This window comes from Battus philenor, unplaced genomic scaffold (assembly GCF_028537555.1).
Source record: "Battus philenor isolate CCGP_79_NKW_IND1 unplaced genomic scaffold, ilBatPhil1.0.hap1 SCAF_7, whole genome shotgun sequence".
In the NCBI taxonomy this organism is placed as follows: domain Eukaryota; kingdom Metazoa; phylum Arthropoda; class Insecta; order Lepidoptera; family Papilionidae; genus Battus; species Battus philenor.
The window spans coordinates 1,775,989-1,799,942 of record NW_027181737.1 but is presented as its reverse complement, the minus strand read 5'-3'; the positions used below and the strand labels follow the sequence as shown (position 1 = coordinate 1,799,942).

The 23,954-nt window shown below is 36.2% G+C and overlaps 3 protein-coding genes across 4 annotated transcripts in view; 1 reads left to right on the top strand and 2 right to left on the bottom strand.

Moving 5' to 3' along the window:
• Positions 1–1,475: 1,475 nt before the first annotated feature.
• Positions 1,476–8,756, bottom strand: LOC137931134 (cyclic GMP-AMP synthase-like receptor). Its single transcript, XM_068774534.1, has 5 exons — positions 8,566–8,756; positions 8,081–8,259; positions 7,116–7,591; positions 5,747–5,909; positions 1,476–2,313 (listed from the first exon to the last, which is right to left on the bottom strand). The coding sequence occupies exons 2-5, from the start codon at positions 8,252–8,254 to the stop codon at positions 1,699–1,701; spliced, it is 1,428 nt and encodes a 475-aa protein (XP_068630635.1). The 5' UTR covers positions 8,255–8,259; positions 8,566–8,756; the 3' UTR covers positions 1,476–1,698.
• Positions 8,757–11,642: 2,886 nt separating this feature from the next.
• LOC137931132 (uncharacterized) lies at positions 11,643–14,181 on the top strand. The gene is made up of 2 exons (XM_068774532.1): positions 11,643–11,707; positions 13,782–14,181. The coding sequence occupies exons 1-2, from the start codon at positions 11,646–11,648 to the stop codon at positions 14,179–14,181; spliced, it is 462 nt and encodes a 153-aa protein (XP_068630633.1). The 5' UTR covers positions 11,643–11,645.
• Positions 14,182–16,159: 1,978 nt separating this feature from the next.
• Positions 16,160–23,954, bottom strand: part of cdi (center divider) — a 180,237-nt gene continuing 172,442 nt past the window's right edge. For both annotated transcript variants that reach the window (XM_068774258.1, XM_068774259.1), the window contains exons 9-11: positions 23,344–23,594; positions 21,041–21,229; positions 16,160–20,613 (exon numbers count right to left, since the gene is read on the bottom strand). In XM_068774258.1, coding sequence (XP_068630359.1) covers positions 19,801–20,613; positions 21,041–21,229; positions 23,344–23,594 — 1,253 coding nt within the window. In that variant the 3' untranslated portion in view covers positions 16,160–19,800. The remainder of the gene's footprint in view (positions 20,614–21,040; positions 21,230–23,343; positions 23,595–23,954) is intronic.

Sequence of the window (23,954 nt, the reverse complement as noted above, 5' to 3'; positions counted from 1 at the left end):
ACACAAATTATAGTGAGTCAGTGTTATTTTGTTTGAGTGCTGTAGAAAAGTAAGTACATTATTTTTTATTAAATTTACAGGAAATTAATATCAGGTAAGTAGGGGGTCGACCCAATACGGAAAAACATGGCAAGGGGTCTACGACACAAAAAAGTTTGGGGAACTCTACTGTAAAAGCTAGAACGGCAACGTCCAACATCAATTGAATATAGCGTAGTCTGTTCTACCTCACGGTGTTTCTTTCATACGTTTACAAGCAACTACCGCCATCTGTCGACGCCGTTCTAAACTAATGGGATTCGGTATATATAACTTAGCGTAACGGTATATTAAAATCTTATAATTGTTACTAAATTTTACTCGTCTAATAGTCTACCTAATTTCGGCTTCGTAGTGTTATCTCTGTCCCTCACTACCTATATGACGTTTTCTCGCAGCGCTATCTCTGTCGCACGACTGACAAAATTGATGAGATTGTCTCTTTCCAAAGGTCGATGTGCAATATTTATCGCCGGGTACTGTAGATGCCTCGTAGTCTATATACCCGACTCGTTTTTAAACCTAACTAACAAATGTCAAGTTTATTTATAATCAACGTCTTGAATATGATTATTGTAGGGTAAACAAAATTTTCTTTATTCGGCAGATGTGTTAAATAGAAATTGTTGACGGTGCAAAAAAAGAGATGTCGCTCAAATCGCCGGAGCGCTAGAATTGTAGGAGCGACATTATGTGATCGTCGTGTCGAAAAGGGGAATTCCACAGAAATAAAATTACTCACTTACGTTGATATAAATACGGGCGAAGTTCAAATGAATATACATACTTCTACTTTGGGCTTTGGTTTGTATATAACTCAAGACCTGGCCCCAGGACGAATCCTACAAAATCTTTCAAAACATTGTTACAATGTTATACGAATATAAGAATGTTCTAGGAAACTAGTATTTCATATTCAATTTAATTGCAAAAGACGACGCTGTACAGCAAGATTACTGTCGAACAGTGAAAGACTACAAAATTATTTTTCAACATAACACCCTGTATTAGTAATATTAAATATCTTCATTTTTAAGACTAGTTCATATTTTATTTATAATTATTTTTATGCATAAACTAGCAGAAATTATATATATATATATATATATATAGCCTAGCACCACCTTTTATAAGAAAAATAAGATAATAATTTTAGACAGCCTATAAAAGTCTTTTTAAGATAACAATTTTAACACCCCCCCCCCACCTATTTGGCTTTGGATCTCACCCCATTGGGAACCTACTAATCTATATTTTCAAACCTTCATTGCATACCAGTTTTCTATTTTTGCTAAAATTGTTTTGACCACTTCATCGACACTGGTCACTTTAATGGTTATATCAAGGATTTATATATATATATATATATATATATATATATATATATATACGGATATATATATATATATATATCAATATGTATGTACTTTGGGCTATTGAACCTATCTTAGTAGTCAATAAGAATATTGAAGTCCATCTTCGGAGCTGACTTTAAAGAGGATAATGTTTGCACAGTCTGTGATGGGGCACTTCTGTTAAAATGTATCATCTTAATAATTCCAGAAGTCTGACGCCCACAGCTGGATATAGATCTCCAGCGTTTTTAGATGACCTCAACTAAGGTCTTCCGTCTGATTAGTGGTCACTTACATCCAACGGTCATTCACTTTTACTTTCAGATAGTTTTAAATTCATCTCCAATCTTCGCAATCTATCCTCTTGATCCATTACTTTTTGTGTCAACATATCCAACTTCTCCATTATCATTTTCAACATGGTTTGGACCTCCGCTTGGTAAACCTGGGGCGTAACTAAAGACTCCTGAATGGAGCTCGAGGTGGTGGAAACGTTTACAGTTTTCGGTGATGCTATCACACTGCACGATTGGTTTAGATGTTCCTTATAGAACATGGAAGATTTGAATTGTTCCATTTCCTCTGGCGTTAAGAAAGCGAAAATTGTTTTCTCGACATCATTCTCGTTCAAGCCGATGAGAACGTCCTTCAACTTCAACAAGTATTCCTTCTGATGCGTCGGATTCAAGTTCTCTATGAGATTATTCTTCTTATTCCAGAAGTAGGGGATGTTTTTTTCCTTGATCGCATCGTGAAACTCCTGGAGCATGATCCGTAGCAGTTCGCTCACATTGTTTCTCCAGTACTCCTTGTTCTTGATATTGGCCAATTTGTTTTTTTCTACTTTCCACAGGAACAGCGTCTTAATGTAGTAACTTGCGATTGCCTTCATTTTTAATGAATTCTTCAGTTTTTTGATCTGCAAATTAGAGTAATAATCACCGCTGCGACTTTTTAAAGTAAAATGTTTTGCACTTACTTAAAGATATACATGGTGATTACAGTTTATAGGTGTAAACGCTTTATAGGGGTGTTTGTATAGTTCAAAAAACTAACACATATACACTTATTTCCAAACAAACTGTATAAATTGACCATACTATTAATATTTTAATTTTTTTTTTGCTTCAGAATACGACAGGACAATAACATCTGGCAGTATTAAGACTACAAGCACAGATAGTAAACTATAATAAAATATAATAACTCTTAATATGAAATTTAAAAGTATTTAAGCTCTTTCTTATTGTATTATATTATTCATTCATCGATTTTCTTATTTTTTTTCTTCATTTTCGGAGTGTGCACTATACATTCATACCTTTAAATCTTTTTACCAATCATCCTGTATAATTAATATATCTGTAATTTTTAAAAGGAAGTTACTATGTGTGTTTGTTTGCATGAGGCTTATGTTTTGAACTAATATAAACATTAATTTGATTTCTATACTGATCACTTGTGTACAACTTGAGATTAATGACCAAAAAGCCTATTTAAAAAAAAAATCTAATCAAGTTGATCTCTTCAAGTAAAAATAAATCTATGTGGGTTCCAAATTCTCTCTGATCCGTGAACGGCGTAAAGTGATCATTTAATAAAAAAAAAGTCATTTATTTTAAAATTGGCGACATGACCACAGAAATTATTATTTCAATTTACATCTGCCTATAAGGTGGACAGATGGACCGACAAAACACATTGCATGCGGGGCGTATACGACCCCCGCTCTACTTTCCGTTCAGACCCCGTTCTCATAGAAAAGTAAAGGATACTTAAAAAATGAATTGTAGGGTCGAATATAGATAACTTCGCATACGTAATTCATGTTAATATTTACAACACAACGCATGATACGCTTAATTGATCCAATCACACTTGGTGACGTCTTTTGGTTTTGTTATAAACTAACTTGTGTAAAATTAATTATTGTAAAGTTAAAAATGTCTTAAAATATTAACTAAGCGATAAAAAATATACATGTAAAAATAATATATATACATATCCACAGAATGATTGGTTATAAATGCAAATGATGTACAGGGGGTGAATGGCATGTTTGTCAGCTAAAATCATTAAAACTTTTACACCTATTTCCAATTACCCTGTATAAAGGGATAATAAAAATATTACATTCAAATATTTGGATATAATTAAATTTAATATCTTTAATCTCACTATAATATTATAACTTTATTTATTATTTCACAGCCTTGATAGAGTGTACTCATACATTGTCAGCGGTTGAGTCATATCTGTACATTGAAATCTCTAGAAGTAGAGATAAAACTATAAAATAATATATATATATATAATCTGTATTCCATAACACATTGTAACAGCGTACTGTTAACTTGTTAAAATAATATCATGATGAAAATATATTAAGTTGTATGTCAATTTCAATACAATGTTTATTTGCGTATATTGGTTCATCCGCCATTTTAATATATAAAAGGATTGCCAACAACGTCATCACATACGTATATATTTAAAAATGACATCACCAATGGCACATAGCAACACCGTGCACTAGGTTAACAAAAGATAATTGCCAATAAAAATAAAATTAACAATTAATCTCTTAGGACCTTGAATAAGTTCTCGCTGTTTTTTGAAAGATGGCGTTGCGGCACTCTGTGCCTGGAATTTCGTACGGTAACAAATCACCAAAGTAGTGCTATATGTAACCTCAAATTATAGTAGAATAGAGTTTACCACAGTGTCAACTACATATTTATTTGCCTTTTGTGAAAATGTACTTTTGTGCCAAATAAAGTGTTTTTGCGAGGAATTTTATTGCACTGCTTTATTTAGAAAAAATCTGCAGCAGAAGCACACAGAATTCTCGTTGAGACATATGGTGACAATGCTTTGTCGAATACAACGTGCAGACTGGTTTAGGCGCTTCAAAAGTAATGATTTTGACCTTGAAGACAAAGAGCGTTCTGGGGCAGCGACAAAATTTGAAGACAAAGAATTTGCTTGAAGAAGATCCATGTCAGACGTTAGTAGAGCTTGGGAAAACGTTACGAGTAGATGCGTCAACAGTTCCAAAACGTTTAAAAGCGTTAGGAATGATCCAAAAGCAAGGACCTTGGGTGCCGTATGAGTTGAAGCCGAGAGACGTAGAGCGACGTTTTCTCATGTGTGAATTGTTGCTTCAACGACAAAAGAGAAAAGGTTTTCTGCACCGTATCGTCACTGGGGATGAAAAGTGGATTCACTACGACAATCCAAAGCGAAAAAAATCGTGGGGTATGCCGGGTCACGCATCAACATCGTCGCCTAAACCAAATATCCATGGTTCTAAGCTTCTTCTCTGCATTTGGTGGGATCAGCGGGGCGTAATTTATTATGAGCTGCTTAAACCTAATCAAACTATCACGGGAGCTCGCTATCGACTTCAGTTGATGCGTTTGGGTCGCGCTCTGAAAGAAAAGCGGCCACTATACGAGCAGAGACACGACAAAGTGATTTTATTACATGATAATGCTCGGCCACATGTGGCAAAACCAGTCAAAACTTACCTGGAAACACTTCAATGGGAAATTCTACCCCACCCGCCGTATTCACCGGACATAGACCGCTCCGATTACCACTTGTTTCGGTCGATGGCGCACGCGCACGGTTTAAGCGAGCAGCGCTTCCATTTTTTTTGAAGAAGCCGAAAAATGGCTTGATTCATGGATTGCCTCGCAAGATGAGTCATTTTTCCGACGGGGGATTCAAATGTTACCAGAGAGATGGGAGAAAGTGGTCTCTAATGATGGACAATACTTTGAGTAATGTCATTGTAAGCATTGTATTTTAAATACATTTTATTTGAAAAAAAAAAAAAAACAGCGAGAACTTATTCAAGGTCCTAATATTTACCAACGCACCTTTAACTAATTTAATAAGTTAGGTTAGGTTAGGTTATTATTTTTTATTTAACTATTACTTATTTACTTAATAATATAAAGTATGTTATGTACCTAAAAAAGTGTCGTTTAAATGGAGACAAGGGATCATGATAAATGTCTTAACTATTTATAATCTAAATAAATTAACATTTATATGTATAAATATATATATACATATATATATATATATATATTTATATACACATATATATAAATATACATACATCATATCGCCATTTATATAATAACATGACACCACAACATATTTAAAAAAAAAAACAAAAAAAGAAATTATGAACCCAAAAAAATTAGATTCATTTAGTTTAAGGGAATACAATAACTTAGTAAAAACAAAGACACGGACAGTAATCGCTGTGGTGTATATATATATATATATATATATATATATATATATATAAGTTATGTAGTTATATGAAGAGAGCTTACCAATCTAATGACAACCTTCAAGTGCATGCATTCCTTGAGCATCTCTCGTTCGAATTCTTGGAAGGACAGTCGCCAACACCGGCTCTTGATTGTCTCGTCCTTCAGTTCCTTTTTAGGCTTCGGCACCACCAACCACTCCTTCGCCTTGGTGTCATTTACGGTTCTGAATGAAAAGAGATAAAGTTTAAAATAATTTGTATTTATTTTTAATCATTACATTTTCATTCTAAAATTTAGATTGTTTTCTTAATTTGCTACAGAGTTTAATTAGGCTTTAAGAGAACCAAGCAATAATAACTCAATTGTGATCACTCGTCAACTACAATTTTGTACTACAGTTAACTTAAAGGCAGGTCTTTTAAATAGGAATTATATTCTATCAAGTTGGGCTCTTAATTGTAGCTTCTGAAATATTTAAAAATTTGAAAAAAATCCTTGGAATATCATAAAAAGCTTGTCCACTCCTGGTATGTAAAATATTGACCTATGTAAAAACCTTTAACCCTTAATAGCCTAATTTACGAAAGTGATTTTTTTTTAAATATTACTGTGTTTGTTTGAGGGTCTAGATGAAGGGAAAAATAGATTTTTTTTATTTCATTGGAAAGAATATTATACAACAGTAAAATTCGTACAGCCAACCTATAAAAAAAACTAATAGTAATGTGAACATTCCGTTTAAAAGATAAATTGGTTTATAATATATATCAAAATTGAAACTCTAGGCTATTAAGGGTTAAAAAAATCGTATAAAATGGAAAACTTTTTTTTTACAAAAAAAAAAGAGTGAAAAGGTTTAATATTGAAATGAATGTTACATAAATGTTAAAAAAATAGTAATTTTTATTACAAAAGTAACTGAATTTAGTCCATTAGTACAAAATATCTTCAAGTGCCTGTGATGGTTTCTTTTTGTTTAAAAGGGTTTTTTAAGCTCTATGTAGAATTAAAAAAAAAATTAAGTGTTAGCAAAAAAAATGTATTTATAGTTTTTATTAACCACATTATTTCATAATCACGTAAAAAAAGATCTTGGAGTAAGTTTACTACGGCTTAATATTTTTTATCAAAAAATAAATACTTGTTTACTTTGTTTCCCCTCAATCAAGCACTGTTCAGTTACAAAAGCTTGTGCATAATTAAGTTTTTTTGAATCCTAGATGTTATCATCATTTTTATACATTTAGCAATAGCCAAATACCAAAAGGCACCCAAAGAACATTTCGAATTTCTAGTACATATAATTAAAATTTTTATTTTTAGTAAGAAAATTAAATTTAAGTATCCACAGCATATTATGACAGAAATTTGTTTCAACCAATTCATAATTTTTTTTGTGAAAGATATACAAAAAGGTTCCTGTTCCTACCTGTATCCTTGGGGCCACCTCGGCAGCATAAATCTGATGACTGGCACCAGGTCCACATCCAACTGGAAATGATCTTCGCCCGACATATTACGCAGCTGTAGTGTGTACGCTGGCCCCGACTCCTTGTACTTCATAATGAATGTGTCTCCGTTCACTGTCACCTTTCCACCCATTTCATTAAGAGCTTTCTGTATATTGCTGTGCAACCAATGGCGGAATTTGCTCTGGAGGAAATATTTTTTATCATCCCGCCAGTCCCTTGTTACCTTGTGACAGGTTTCCCACTCTTTCTGCTTGTCCAGGTTATCGAAAGCACTGCATATCTTCATTTTGACGAATCCTGGGCTGTCATATTCCATGATAATGCCACTTTCGGCGTTGTCGTAGTTGATGGGCAGGTTGATGACAATGTCCATGTCAAACTCGTCCATTTGGCTCACCTTTGTGCCGTCGTACACACTCCCTCCGTACATCACCTGCAACCACATGTTACAGACTTAAAATCCAGTTCAACAATCAACAGGATAGTCTCCACCAGGCTTCAGCTAAGGACCTTCTAGCTTTTAAAAATGTATACAAAAATACAACTGTCCTTAATTTACCTTTAGTCATTAATAAATATTAATTGTAGGTCTTACTTTTGCTCTTTAACCATTATATTTATTTATACAAATGTGTCATCACATGATTAAAATTTAATTCTTGTTGGTTCCAACAAATTAAACTATTATAAAAATTATTTTATAGTCCAAACATTGGACAACTATATCATGATGGCTACACTATCATATTTGATTATTTAAGACATAGATAAAAAAAATTAAACTAAAAATTGGCTTGTGTATTAGCTTGTGAAAACTAAGAGAATATGAAGCAAATCTTTACAGAACACAATATTTTATGCATCGAGAGTGTTATATGACACATGTATCATCTGTTTTTTAGAACTATAAATTGATAAATACCTGTCGAGCATATTTGTTAAAGAAATTGCATTGTTCACCAATCTTCACTTTAACTTGCTCGAATACACTCTTAAACACCTCTTGAGATCGTCGAAAGTCATTTTCCTTTATAGCTATGAATTGGTTATACACATGCATCAAATATACATCCAAATTTTTCTTTTTACCAGCCATTATTACTGCAAAAATAAAACCTTTTTGTAAACATTATAATTATTAAACATATCGCCAACGTTAAATAGATATAGTAAAAGACTAAATATTTTTACATAATTCTCTAAACATATTCAATCATAAAGAAACTATGTTTAGTGATTGTGCGAATAGATGTGATTAAGTTTTGAGATGCACTATGTATTAAAAGTGACCGCTAAACGATAAAATAACAAATAAACTACGATCTGAGATTAATTAAAATTTGTTTATTATCAATATTTATGTGATAACATGCGATTATAAGGAACAAAGTGTCGTTACTTTCATACCTTGCGTTTAAAACGATACCAAATGCACAATAAATGCAATCAACTCACTTCGTATGTCTCCAATATATTCTAAAAACAATAATAGTTTGTCTTATGTAACCAACACCACTTTATTACTTTAAAATTGTTATCTTTTGTATAAGTTTATTCTTTTTAAGTGGCGTCAATACTATCTCGGCGGGAAAGTGATACTGACCCTCGACGAGAAATGTGAAGTACGTCAAAGATTAAGAAATGACATTTAAAATCATTCAATGTCTTTGATAGGTAAATCCCATAACTATATACAAAAGAATAGGATTTGGGTTGCCAAGTGTTGCCTAATTATCTCTTTATAACAGTTTTGACAAAAAATAAAAATAAAAATTTATTTAATCGGTAATCTGTGTAAAAATAGACCTCATGAAATTAAAAATTAATATAAAAATTTAGAATCGAGTTATTTAGTAATTTCATTCGCATTTATTACCAATCTTCAAAACCATAATGCTTATACATGACAATATATCTTTTTAGATTTACACAAAGAAGTTTTAAACCTCATTTAGTACGAATATTAGTAAACGTCAAGTTACTACCAACTCTATAAGCTGTCAAACATCTGTCAGAGATTTGTTGCGTTTTTTTGTAAATTTTTTATGGGAAGATGTATATTTTTATGTATCTGTTTTTATTCCAGAAATATAGATCAGTTTAATTATCAGGGTGTTTAAGCATAATTTGTGGCTGCGATCAGTCTCGAGGTTTCTTATAGGTACGACTGTGAAATTTATCTACTGTAATTTGAGTTTCTTACAACCATAGTGCATCGTATTTTCTTGTGCATTGGAAAAAATTTGAAAATTATAAACACAATAAGATTAGATCATCAAGGGAGTACTTTTAATTGTAATAAACATCATTACTTCTCTTTTAAATTTTTAGTGGCCTGCTTTTTAAAATAAAAATTTAAATACATAGTATATTAACACTAAGTGGAAAAAAATTTGGATTTTTCATCTTCACTTATGACAATTAGGCGAGAATTTTCAACTTTAAAGAAAAATATTTGTTAGTCTGGTATCAATATGATAAAAGCTACTTCTTAAAGGAATCGTTAAAAAGACTTATGAAACGTTTTTTTACAACTTCGTACATGCCTAGCAACACCAATTCGATTATTGTGTTTCTTAGTGATTTTTTTTTATTTTACACACTAATCAAATTTCTTTTTTTAAGGTACATGTCAACATTTTAGATTAACTCAGATATTTGGTTAAATTAATTATATTCATACAGTTCAAAACGTCATTCAACCCATTCTTTAGATTATGACTATCAGCCATGAAAACTTTTTAAAACTTTATTTGTTTAGTAACTAGTTGGGGATTTATCTCCAGATATATCATCTCGTAACTTATGTACAATGAAATGGAAAAATTGTATTGTAAATGATTATTAATGTCAAATTCATTTTATTAAAAATAATGTTAGGTTGTATAGATGTAGTATTTTTTTCTCTCTTCTTTAATTCACGCTGTTGCAGTAGTTAGATGAGTGACCGAGACGCTCCTGTGTTTATGGCCGGAGTGGTTGTGGGGGCGCTGGTGACGGCTCTCGGCTTCAAGCTGTTCTCCAGGTGCCCGCAGACCACTATTTCGCAGCAGGTCGGGGTAAAGCCGAAATGCATCTGCAAGAAGGGTACCAAAGAGGAGGTAAAAGCTTTTTAAAACTTCGCCACTTCCTTTAGATAATCATCATCATCATGTCAGCCGTTAGATCAAAGATGAGCAATCCGCGGCCTGCGGGCCGCATGCGGCCCTCGAGGCAAGTAAATTTTAATTTATTTTTCTATTTAAAAAAAATTCTAGAATCAAGGCTTTAAAGATAATTAGTTGTAAATCGGTTGATACGAACATAAATTGTGTTTAGAACATGGTTTGAACCTTGAATATATACTTTATTTTTTTAATGGCCCACTGTTTTTGAAACTGCGGCCCTCTGACCAAAAAGGTTGCTCACCCCTGCGTTAGATGATCACGGTAAGGCATAAACCTCCACCAAAGATCGCCACGATGATCGGTCTTGCGCTGCTCGCATCCGTCCACTTTTCGCAACTTTGTCTTAGTAGTAATAATGCGTAAAAATTAAATTTTACAAAAGCAAAAAAAAAGATCCTTTATAAATTATACTCATTCAACATGAATAATTTACATTTCAAGGTTGAATTTTTGTCATCCACCTATATTTTTTTTATTTTGAAAATTATTAGCTTTAAAACAAAATATTATTGAATTTATTATACATAAATTATAACTCATACATCAATGTACCTAGACATCGGAAATGCTAGAAAAGAAATGGCAAAAATTTCATTACGCGATAAATCGACGTGGCTACATTTTAAATCCCAATGACTGTATTTTATATGGTATAAGATTGCTAAGATTTAGGTTTTAATTTTTTTTATTATAGTTGAACCCAAAAATTATCAAAAGGTTTAATGATTTTTGTAAAAAATACAATATTTGATTTTTCATATACATATGCTTTTTTATAATCATCATAGGGAGTTTTCAGAGGAAATGGCCGATTCATCTGATTAAATTTATTTTTCAATTATGTTTTATTTAAAAACTAGGCTAAAAATATTTACTTGTTTCGCAATTTACGTAGAAAGTACAGACACTTCCGTTCCGTGAACTCAGTACCGATGAAGCTGTAAAAACCTCAGGGCTAACAGCATTAACATCTTCAGAAACAATAGACGTAGAAAACGGAAATCATTTTTTATCTGTGTATTTACTAAATGCATCAATGATTTCCAAGGCTAAACAAATAAAGTAATATTACCTGGTATAGATAAACTATAAATTCAGCATATTTTTTTAATTTTCAGTGTCAAGTTCATTGTCTACGTGAAACTCAAAAGCAGAAATGTTTATAATGATCGTGTCGCGGACAAAAGAAGCAATCCATCTGTCCGCCATTTGTCAAATTGCTGTCAGCGAACTGTCAATGCGTTAAAAACTTTGATAAAATAAAAAAAATGTATTTGTGTACGATGTAGTTTCATTTGCCGCTCATTAAAAGGACAATGTATGGATAATGTGAGAAAATTTGTTAATCTGGAAATACTAAATAGTCTGATAATGTGCGACTGGTGAGTACATTTTTTGAACATGTTTACATTTTAGCTACAAAATTCAAACGCTGACAACATAAATGATTATAATTTATTTAATGGAATCAGGCGTTACCTTGCGGAAGTCCATTCTAAGTAAGAAAAGGACCAATATTTAGCCACTTCCACACATGCAGTGGTAGTCGTGCATCAAAGTGCACCGCCCGCCAGCCCGTTAATAAATGCGCATGCGGCAAACAATGCGAATTACACAACTACCACCGTTAAATCACTCAACACGTGTTTCACCCCTCCACGGGGCATCTTCAGGAGTTATGTTACACCGATTAGTGCCTCTGTGTTTGGCTAAATATTGGTCCTTTTCAATAAAAACATAAGAACCTGGTATTTGAGGCTTTTCTAGAAGTTATTTGTTCCTATTTACGTTTAAGTTTTATTTATTCAATTATAACAAATTGCGTATGCTCTATACGAGTTGGTTTCATCAAAGAATATCGTAAAATGAATTATATAATGAGAAAACATTCGATCAGCTATCCAACAATTTAGACGTTTCCTATTCTTAATTGCACAGATAATATAATGTCTTTTTAACTTAATATTTATAGTGTAGTGGTAATATAGCGGCTTGTAAACTGTTTGTGAGAATCATACTTGCATATAAGTGTAATAAATACAAGCACTGAAACTTGGAATTGTAGGTCACGGTTTCAATTCCGGGTACACAATCTTGAACAATTCACACTGCAGGTAAACAGGTTTCCAGAGCATGAGCAGCTGCGCCCTCTGCGTATCATAATACCAAACTGCAACCGTCAAACAACCTACCAAGAGTGGCCATTATGGTACATCATTGTGTGGGACCTAGGCTTTGCAGTAGGCGTCTTAGGCTGAAACGACCACAATAATTGCCGGCGTGTGATTAGGCACGTGGGTAGTTCTACAAGATATACGCTACAAGACATAATTATATATATAATTTTCCGTTGATTATTAATAATAATTGTTAATAATCAACGGAAAATTAACTGTACATGACGATGAGATAACTGAAGTTGATAAGTCCAACGATCTAGTAGAAGTAGGAGCGAGAGGTGTAGAGGTATAACACTGAAATCTCTATAACCTGCTGAAGAATTTAGGTCTATTAAGAGTGAACTTCAGGTCTTGTAGAACGGTTTTTTTTAGAAAAAAATTGGGTTACTTAATCAAGTACGGAAAAGAGTCTGGTAAATGTGAACGCCAGTGCATTGCAAGTCCTGACCACGGGGTACGGCGGTTGTATACCAATCCATGGAATGAAGAGAGATTATGGCGTCATGGTGGCGTTTTCTGTAGGAGGCCTATACTAGTGGGACATAGGCTATAGACATAAGCTGACATGATAATGATGTCCCCATGGTCCTCTTGGAGGAACGAAGATGTGGGAACGAAAAAATAAAAAATCAAGACAAAAACCTAGTACTTATACTTTTATTATTAAACTAGCAACGCTATAATCGTACAGAGCGTCTCCTAGTTACCCGAAAATCACACCGATGTCGAAAAAAAGGTAATAGGTAAATAGTTGTTACCCGCACCGCGGTCGCCATCTTGAATTTTTCGAATGGCGGTCTTTTCTGGTGTAAGATAGAGTAGTTGCAAAAAACTATACATAGCGAAGTTTAGTCAGTGGTTGTTGCAAGATTATATATTACAACTAGCTGATCCCGCAAACGTTGTTTTGCAAAAAAAAATATTTTTAATTTTCAATTTAAAAATAAGGGTTGATCGTAGAGGGGTGAAAATTTAGGGTTGTATGTATTTTTTTTTGCATGTTGTATCACAAAAAAATTAAAACAAAAATTTCGTCAAAAAAATAAAAAAAAATTTTGAGGTTGAACAACCCTTATCACTTAGGGGTATGGAAAATAGATAGTAGCCGATTCTCAGACCTACTAAATACGCATATAAAATTTGGTAAAAATCGGTCAAGCCGTTTCAGAGGAGTTCAAGTTCGAACACCGTGACACGAGAATTTTATATATTAGATGTAAGTTCTGTACGTTTACATGTATACATATTACGAATAACATTAATTTTATTTATAAAGTGCCGAAGAGCAGCAGAGGAAACGAGCCGAGGCAGCGTTGTTAAGGAAATCACCGTCGTCGACTTCGCGGCATTCGGTAGCTGAAGTGGGTAGCGCGGCGGCCGTTACTCCCGAATGTGGTTTCTTCACGTGCGGCTTCGGCAGCCTGTTCAGCTGGCGCGGTGCCGGTAGAGGAAGCAGTGCAGGCGGGGGCGTGTGCCCATCCATCGGCGGCTGGTTGCCCATCGCCGGCTCCATTCTCATGCTCGCGATGATGCTTTATATGTTAAAAAACATGGGCAAACATTTTAGCATGCCCAAGTTCGGAAATATGGGCAACCTGTTTAGCGTGCCCACGTTCCCATCCTTACCTGGATTCAAACGCTCTTCAGACAGCTCTTCAAGCTTCAAGTGTCGATGAAGTATGACAGTGGCATCGCTGGTATGACAAAACGCAATTTAATGCATGACCTCCAAACAGACGACTCATATTTTATCGTATTTATATCGTTTTTAATTACACGCTTAATATTTATTAATCAATTTATATTTTGTTTTATTTAATCTAAATAAATTCGTATTTTTTATTTGTGGCAACACTGAATACTCAATCTATTATCGACAATTCATGTTTGTAAAGCCCCGCAGTGTGCTTCTACACCGTTATCGAATATACTTAATACAATGGCCCCTTGTGTACATATTAGATTGAACAAGAAAGTTATTGAGTCACACAATAGGAGCTTGTTTGTTACTGATAAGGTTGAAGGAGTAATTATGATTGTCTTATATGAATAAAATTATTAAAGCAAATGGAAATAATTGAGTTTTTGGAGACTGTCTTTTGAAGTTAAAAATAAACTCGAATGCATTTTACAGACTAAATTTTATTATTGCAACTCGACAATGAGCTGACAAAAACAAAGGTCCGTTAGCTAAAACTGAAAGAATTTACTTACTGTATTATTCTGTTTCGAAGATATTTGTTGCTAGGACTAAGGCTTTTATAACTTCGTCGGATATGAAGTCACGGAGCGGAAGGAAACGTGAACTGTGCCAAAAACTAAAGCGTTCGTGTTTCCCAACCTACATTTGACACATCGATGAAGGTTGAAGCAAGACAAAGCTTGCCTGGTCGTGTCAGTGTTGATGCTGGTGTAGTGCGTGTGGAGTGAGGTTTAGAGGGCGGCGTGGACCGCTCGGCAATCTAAGGAAGGATACAGTAATACCCCGCTTTACGCGAGGGATACATTCCAAAAAAAAATCGCGTTAACTGAAATTCGCGTATAACGAGGTTTATGATTAAACATAGACAAAAATTATTACAAAAAAATACAAATCATTTTAAACAATCACTTTAATTCTAGGAACACTTTATGCAAAACATACTCTTATTTTTTACGGATAAATACATCTATTGTCTTTTGGGTAACGTTATGTTTACGTTCTTGTAAAATACGTTCATAACACCCAACACTGTTTTTAATTGTTTGACAAATGGTCAAGACACCATAGAGAAGTTGATGACTCATTATATTTATACGCACTCTTTCGCGTAATTCGAGGCATTTGAGCGCGAAATTTGCAATTCGCGTTATAGTGAAACCGCGTATAACGGGGTCGCGTAAAGCGGGGTATTACTGTACTGATCCTACCTCGGATCGCCCACGCTGTTGCGATGACGAGGTCGAACGATAGAGAGAATGTTCTTACTTATTCTGTTTTGGTGTTGTTGCTGATAGCCCGAGGACTTTTACAGCTTCATTGGAGCCGACAGAACGAAAGGATCCATATATTTATACCAAACCTTAGAGCTATGTTAACGCAACCCAGAAGTAAATTTATCAACCAATCACAATCCGTACTTTACAGCCAATCACACGTGTCGTTTGTGTGAGAGCGACGGATGATGTCTGCGACAGAGAAAGGTATATGTAACGGCCTATATCCAGCCGGCTGTTGTCGCTACATTGTTATAAATATTGTCGTTCTTACAATGACAGCTTCATAGAAGTAGCAGAGAGTTAAAAGCGCTTACCTTAGGGTCTATATAAAGAGATATCCTGATTATATGTACTGAGTGTTTACGATATGTTTGGAATTGTAAGTTCTAGACTTTAAATTTGGTTGGACAAATGAAAAATATCGCTACAATGACCGGTCTTGCGCTGCACAAGGCGCTGGTTACGACCGCGACCTTGATGGCCAAACTGTGGTTCTATGAACGATTATTTTAGCTATATTGTCGAATTATTACAATATTTAAATTTATATTTCCTGTCTCAGTTCCTGTGAAAACGAAACAAATTATTTTCTTTTATGCGGTCCTGATCCACCGCATAAAAACAGATATGATTAAAAATTCAATAATGAATAAAGATGTACAAATAAAACAGATATTGAAACAAAATATATTTAATACCACCTTTCATCTTACAAATTGTAATTTAAACGCCTCAGTCGGCCCAACTATGTACGGTACCCAGCGATAAATATTGCATATCGACCTATGGAAAGAGACAATCGGCTAATTTCGGCTTCGTAGAGCGTTATCTCTGTCGCACGTAATACAACAACTGACAAAACGTCACATAGGTAGTGTGGGACAGAGATAGTGAAACTAACCGATTGTCTCTTTCCAAAGGTCGATGTGCAATATTTATCGCCGGGTATTGTATAACTATTGCAAGTTCGGATGTGTAAAAGACACGACCGCAACAACAAATCGTCCTAATTAAACGTTAGTGCCTTAAAACGAGGAACGTTAGGATCTATACCGTAACTAACTGAACGGCGTCAGCGACGTGCTCGACTCGGGGACTCGGGATTTAAAAAAAAAAAAGTGTTAATTACACCCCACCATAGTTTTCACGTTAAGAAAATAGAAACTCGTCACTCAACCACGCAACTTGATCAATAAAATTAGTAAGACATGTTCACATTGATCAATTCTTGTTAATTTAAAAAATGTATACTTATTTTAACGAGTCATCGACAAGTCTCTAATTTTTTAATGCAATACACACACAATTCTAAATAAGGCTTCGTACACAATGACGACATTATTAACAATAAATGGACAGTCTAGGTCGTGTGTGCCTAGTGTTAAAGGGTGTGGATGCAATAATACAGGACGCCGATAAACGTGCAACGTCGCCGACACGTGACCTCGCGCGCGAGGGATGCGGGTTTACTTCGAAAATATTAGCCCATTAATAATAAAAAATATTAAATTTCAAATCACCCCGTATAACGATCAACATCCGTCGCACGCGAGGCGATCTAATCTAAAATAACCAAATAACTAGGGCTAAATGTTCTGAAACTGATATGCCTTCCGCGGTGTAACTTCGCGATCACCCGACTAAGTACAAGTAGACAGTCAGCGTTGAAACATTTGACCGTCGCGACCAAAGTTACACCCGCCGCTCGCACGGGCCGCGGATTCGTGTCGAACCTTTAGAACAGCAATAGCAAACTGACATCTGTCATAATGACAATCCACTTTGACATCTGTCATAGTGACAATCCAATTTGACATCTATCATAGTGACAATTCACTTTGACAGATGTCAGTCGATTGTCAACCGTTGTTAACAATGATCGGTGTTGTCGTGTTAATGTAACATGTCTTCGTACAATTGATAAAGATTTTAATTTTAAATAACATATCAATATTCAACAATCACTGTGAGTAAAGACGACAATTTTTCAGATTGGTGTATTGTTTCTACAGTAATTGCTAAATGATGATAGTCACAATTCGATATGATCATGTTAAAGATATAGATTTAAAAATAAACCTATCAATCAGATTATACAAACAAGAAAGTCGAATAAAATTGCAGTCGTTTTGACATAATTTTCAATAAATCGCTACACATATTTCGATCACTGTTGATAACGATATGAAAAGATTAACTCACATTCCGGATTTCCCAATGTTCCGGACCGTACGACACGAACCCGGACCTGTACAGTGGAAGATGGCCTCCGCCTATTGCACAATATTTACACAAACTCAATCGTGTGTCCGAACAGGTACGTTTGACGAATACATTATATATCTACACATGATTGTCTGAGACAAGCTTTGAACCACTGCCATGAGACGGGGAGACTTTAACATTATCCAGGGGGAGGGGGGGTAGGGATAATAAAGAAAAATTACATATGGCCGGCATCGCATTAGCTAAGTTACAATTATAGCATCAATAATATCGCTACATAAATAAAAAATAGGTCATCCATATCAAGGCATGTTCTAGAACAAAGCAACAATCTAATGTTTCTCATGATATAAACAAATAATAAGATTAATTAAATACAATTTATTGATTTCTTGATTAATTTAAAAATAGGAATATTACAGTCTATCGTTTCTGTATAATTACAATATAAAAATTTTGATTTTAACTTCTGCGAGAATCTTATGAAAACATTGTTGTTACAATCATTATCTACAATAATTCCAGCTACACATTACAAATGATATTAGATAATCACTCTAGCAGTCTGCAGAGAACAGCTGGCGACAAATAATACAGTGCGATAAGGATAGACGTTCCAACGGCTACATTTGGACGGATAAGTAATTGCTCTCATGTCCTGCAACACTCATCTAGAAGAACGTGAGGCAGCCTGCACGTCCCACCGCTGGGCGGCAGGTCCACTCTAAATTTATGATTGAAAATGTTTCAACACCAATTTTTATATTTTAACAATTTCAAGAATAAATATGATATCCGTTTGAACTATTTATATATGTTTTGGCACTGTTTTAACATATACTAGTAGAAGCCTTAATAAACTTTAGATATTACATATTTAATTACACTTTATTATTGTAAAATTAATTATTTATGATATTCCAATATGATAAGTCAATAAGCTTCTACTAGTATACGACCGGTTTTACATTTAAACGGGTTTAGACATTTAATTTTATATAGTTACATATGTTGTATATGTTGTAGTTGATCACACACAATGAATATAACTGATATATGTGTCTCGGCACACTCCGGTCACAATATTTACACAACACCATTACCAAATACCCTGAAGATGAAAACTCAACCAATCGATATGACCGATTATTTTTAGAATTTATTTACAAAAATATATAATATATATGTATTAAATCCAAATTACTATTTTTAAACTGTCATTATCCAGCTGAATTGTTTGAGATAAGAATATATTGTTGTAACAACGCGATCTCATCGCGTGACGTCACTTGCATAACCATTTACTAGACGCTCTGAATATATTTTTGTACATGACGGTGATTTTAAAATGTTACCTTTTCTTATCGGTTGTGGAATAAAACGGCTGGCTGTTGTGTTTTATTCGTGTCCACGCGTAACTATACGACGGACTTGTGTGACACGCTTGAACCGAATGAAGGTTATTCCCCTTTTTATATCAAAGGACGAATTCGAATACCCTCATAAATTTATTTGAAAATAGCTGCAAAAGTTATAAGAAATCGAATAATTTCGAAATTATACGAATTTAGTAACAACTAACTACTGTAAATTAAATGTATATCAGTATTTCAATAAAAATTTGTTTTCCGTTAAACATTATAATGTGACGTTATTATATGAAATTATATACACTTTATTGGCAAGTCGTGTAATACTGTATAAATTATAAATAACAGAGAAATGAATATTTACACAATAAGTTCAATGTTCAGTTATGTATCGTAGCGTGATGCGTGCAGTTCGTCCGGGAACGTGGACACACCGACCGAACTCAAAGATTTCGACTAACCTAAGTTTCACCTACAACCATTTTATAATCTCATACTCAATGAAATGCTTATTTATTCAGTCAAACTCAAAACTCGAGGCGCGCGGGGGCCTCGCTCAAAAAATATTGTCACATTTCCATATACACGTTGGCCTATACTACCTCATGCGGTAAGGACATCGCCGTGTACGCTGCCAAATAGAAATATTTTATTTAAACCTACGAATGGAAGTCATAGAGGAGTTAGATTTGACACAAGAGCGGTGGCTGAGGGCTGCCGCTAGGAGCGTTTGTCGAACAGTGGCAACTTGGAGCTGACGGCGCCCTCGCACACGGTGAGGCGCTGCTGCACGGTGCGCCGGCCGTCGTCGGGCTGCGCCGTGCGGTGCTGGACATCCACCAGGTACTCCTTGTCGCCGCGCTCTCGGAACTGAAGGGTCTCCTTACCGCTGCTCATCTTGAAGCGGGAGCCCTTAAAGGTTCGCTCGCAACGGAAGTCGGCGCCCTTGCGCTCGAAGTACTCCACGATGCGAGATATCTGCGCCGAGCGGGTGCTGCGCGGCAGGCGCTCGTCGTAGAGGCTGTCGGAGCCGAGGGAGGCGACGTCCTCCGAGCTGTCGGTGTAGACGCTGGAGGTGCGCTTGCAGGCGGCGCGCGACAGCAGGCGGGCGAGTTCGTCGTCGTCCCGCGCGGAGCAGCAGCACTTGGCGAGCACGTGGTAGTCGCCGCACTCGCTGGCGTCGGCCGGGCCGCAAAGGAAGGGGGCGTCGGCGTCGGGCGGCGCCAGCGGTGAACTCTCGTCGGCGGCGCGGCGGCCGCGCGCCAGCAGCCAGTCGTACACGATGAGGCACGACGCGCAGATGCGCAGCCGCCCGTCGGGCTCCGCCGCGTCGGCCACCTCGTGCGCGTCGGGCACGTCGCGCGGCGGAGCGCGGGCCGGCTCGCGGCGCCACCAGCAGCGGTGGCAGCCGTTGAGCGAGCAAGGACACATGGCGCCGTACAAGCTCGGATGTTGACACAGCTCCTCATTGGCCACAGAGAAGATGCCGCTCTCGCACGACCCGCGCCGTCGCAACTCCGCGCTCGAATCCCCCTGGGTGACACACAAATGTGATGCTTTAGCTACGCTACAAAAATTGTGCCGAATCGTTTTAACACAGATAGATTTTGTGGCACAACATTTGCCTACTGGCTTGCACTGCTTCTGACTGGATGTCCTCATAAAGACTGACGACCTTAAGGTCATCGAAAGACGTTATATGCAGGCCGCTGCCTATCGGTACTATGAGAAAGGTGCAGGCAGTTTACATGTACAGTTTACATACGGCAGTCATGTCTTTCCACATAATGCAAACTTAAGATACGGAAGCAACCATTGATTCGTAAAGAAATGATGTTACTACGGTTTACTTAAAAATCAAAGGAGATTCTACCAGCACACAACTATTTCTTCCATCAAACAATACTGCATAGTCATAACTTTGTTTTGAGTTAGGACTCCGAGAGTCAAGGTGTCTTACCTTATAGTGTAGTTTGGGCGTGTCGTCGAGGCGACGACGAGCGAGCCCCGGTGAGGGTGGGAGAGACGAGGCACGGGGTTCCTCCTCCCCCGCGCCCCTCGCAGCCCTCTCTCTTCCAACCCCTGCGCTCGTACCGACGCACCCTGTGCAGCCTGGCGGAGGGGAGCCCGATGAACATCGCGGCGCCGCCTACCGATAGTACCACACAACTTATTTCCATTGAAAGAGTCCAACATTATAGTGATATAAAAATTGTTACATAAAATAATTTTGTCCACACACAAATTTTACACCTTTTCGAATCATTCTGTATAGTTATTCTTCATCTTCGTTTTCCTCAGAGTGCGTGATGCGGTGACACGAGCTCGGCTCGAATATCTTGTGCACGCGGCTGTGGAAACGCGGCGTGCACAAGATACCCGAGGACAGCTCGCGTTCGGCGGCTTCTAGCAGCTTCCAGAATCTTCCATCGGCATCTAGTACCTTTCACTGTTCCAAATCAAACTAACATACTATCTAGTAAGCTCTACGGAAGATATGAGAGAGAAACTTAATTAAACAGAATGCAAATCCAATTAAATTCTTTCAACTGTCGTCTTGGACACTATATGACTTTACTTATACATAATATATTTTTAAACAGTTACAGATAATTTAAAGTTATTATTTCAAGTTAAAAAAAGGTTATTGTAGATCTAAACATCAACATAAGAAACGAATAATGATAGAGAAACACCTTTGAAAAGTAAGACAGTGAAATTTATTTTAAAATATGTTTTTCTTAACCAAATTATCACTGCTACCCAAGTGGCATTAGCAGATTCCGCGAGTATGAGGTGGCAGGCTGCAGACTGCGCCTAACCTATGACCTCTTGGAGAACGTAGGCCCCTGGATGATGATATTACTATTCCACCGGATTGCGAGATTGCCGAATGTATTCACACACGACAAATATTTATTTCCATTACTATTAGGCTTTATTGGTACATGGGCCAAAAGGTGCAAGTTGGAAAAAGACCGTCGAACTTTTAGATATTTTCGGCTGAAGCACTATAGAGTGAACAGGCTCAAGGGTGCCCAACAAGATGATATCGATTTGGGCTATATAGATATATGGATAGATAATATTATTCGTGCGAATCAGTTCGACATACTATTGCAATGACATACTATTGCAAATTGTCAAAATGCATGAATTAATATTAATTAGGGCCCATAGACTCAGTTCAAGTCGGATGTGTCCCGAACGGCCTAACAAATATACATAACATATAATATTACTATGTCATAAATTAAGAAACTATTGGATTTATATTCTTTTAATCAAACTCCTCGAACTTTCAAGATTATCCTGAATAACATAACACTACATATAACATACAATTTTTATAAAAAAAATGAGTGATTATTGTCGTTGCAATCTTGAGTAGTAATCTCGTGTGCGTCTTGTATACGGCGATTACCCCGCCCGACTGCTCGCGTACCTCAGGCGGTGACTATATCGCGCAAGTGCTAGCTACCGCCTGAGGTACGTGGGCGGCAGGACGGAGGTTGTTGTCATCAGGCAGTCTCTTCTTGAACATCTCGTGTGCGTCTTGTTAATCATGATCTTCTTCCCATCACACTTTAAGCGATGACTACGCTTTACAGCCAAACTCTTCACATTGAGATTTTCTTGATCAAAACTTTGCAGATTTATATATATACACTAGACATTTCAAATAAAATAAATTCCACATATGTACTGTATCATCAAGATATCTCTGGAGCCATGAGGATTAGAAACTTGAAATTTTCCTTTTGAAGAGTAGAGATCAGCTTAGACATATTTTACAAAATTCCATTTGCAAAAGGATTGTATAGGCCTTTAAAAAAATGTATATTTCGTATCTGTTATGGGTATAAAAATTGGACAGTTTCTTTTTTGGCATGTAATAATTATTAAGAAAGGATTATATCTATTTACAATCAACTTGTATAAAATGATCGCTCTGATATATGTTACATTTATTTATTTCTTCTATCGTAACGCTACAGGCCATTTTAAGTTATGGCAGTTCAAAGTACGCAGTGACAGATAACACATAGTAATATATATAACATAGTAAACAATAATCAATTTTAATATGTTGTAATTTGAAATTTGAAAAAAAAACCTCATTGATTTTCGGAAAGAGTGTACCATATAACCTAAACACCTGTAATAATATTAGTGTTCATAATCATTTGTAACTTGGACTTTGAGATATGCTGTATCAAGTGCTTGGAGGAGGGTTGATATGGTGGTGGTGGGTATACTGACCTCGAGTATCTTGTGCACGCCGCGGAACGCATGCAAAGCACGTTTAGGAGCTCGTGGTGCTGCGTGCTCGTCTCGGAGCACCATCACGTGCGCCAGTCGCTGCAGGCGCGCCAGTCGCGGCGGTGCAGTTGGTACGGCCAGGGCCCCTGCAGACCGGTGCGAGACGGTGCCACCACCGACGCCGCTTACGCCACCAGCGCCAGCGCGCCAAGCCCACTCTAGCTCTGACAGCGACCCTCTGTGCGTACCACCTGGAATTCAGCAAGCCAATAAGTTTATCATCATTATTTCTGTCATAGGACGCCCACAGCATGCCAGCCAGCCCATAGGCCTTCCTAATAGGTTTCGTACAACAGTTTAACATTCTCATTTTGTAATAGTATATTTAGATGCGTGCAGCGCAAGTGCAAGACTCTTCATCGTGGCGATTTTGGGGGAAACACTAGTCCTTGCTGTGATCATAATTGAACTGCAGAGTATCCATCCACGGTTTTTTCGTCTTTTTTATTTTTAATTTCTTTGTTTTACAATTATAATTCCAACACTAATTCATGACTACTTAAGGTTGTAATTTTTAAGTTTTTGTTAAATCTTTTACATTGTGTTGGGTT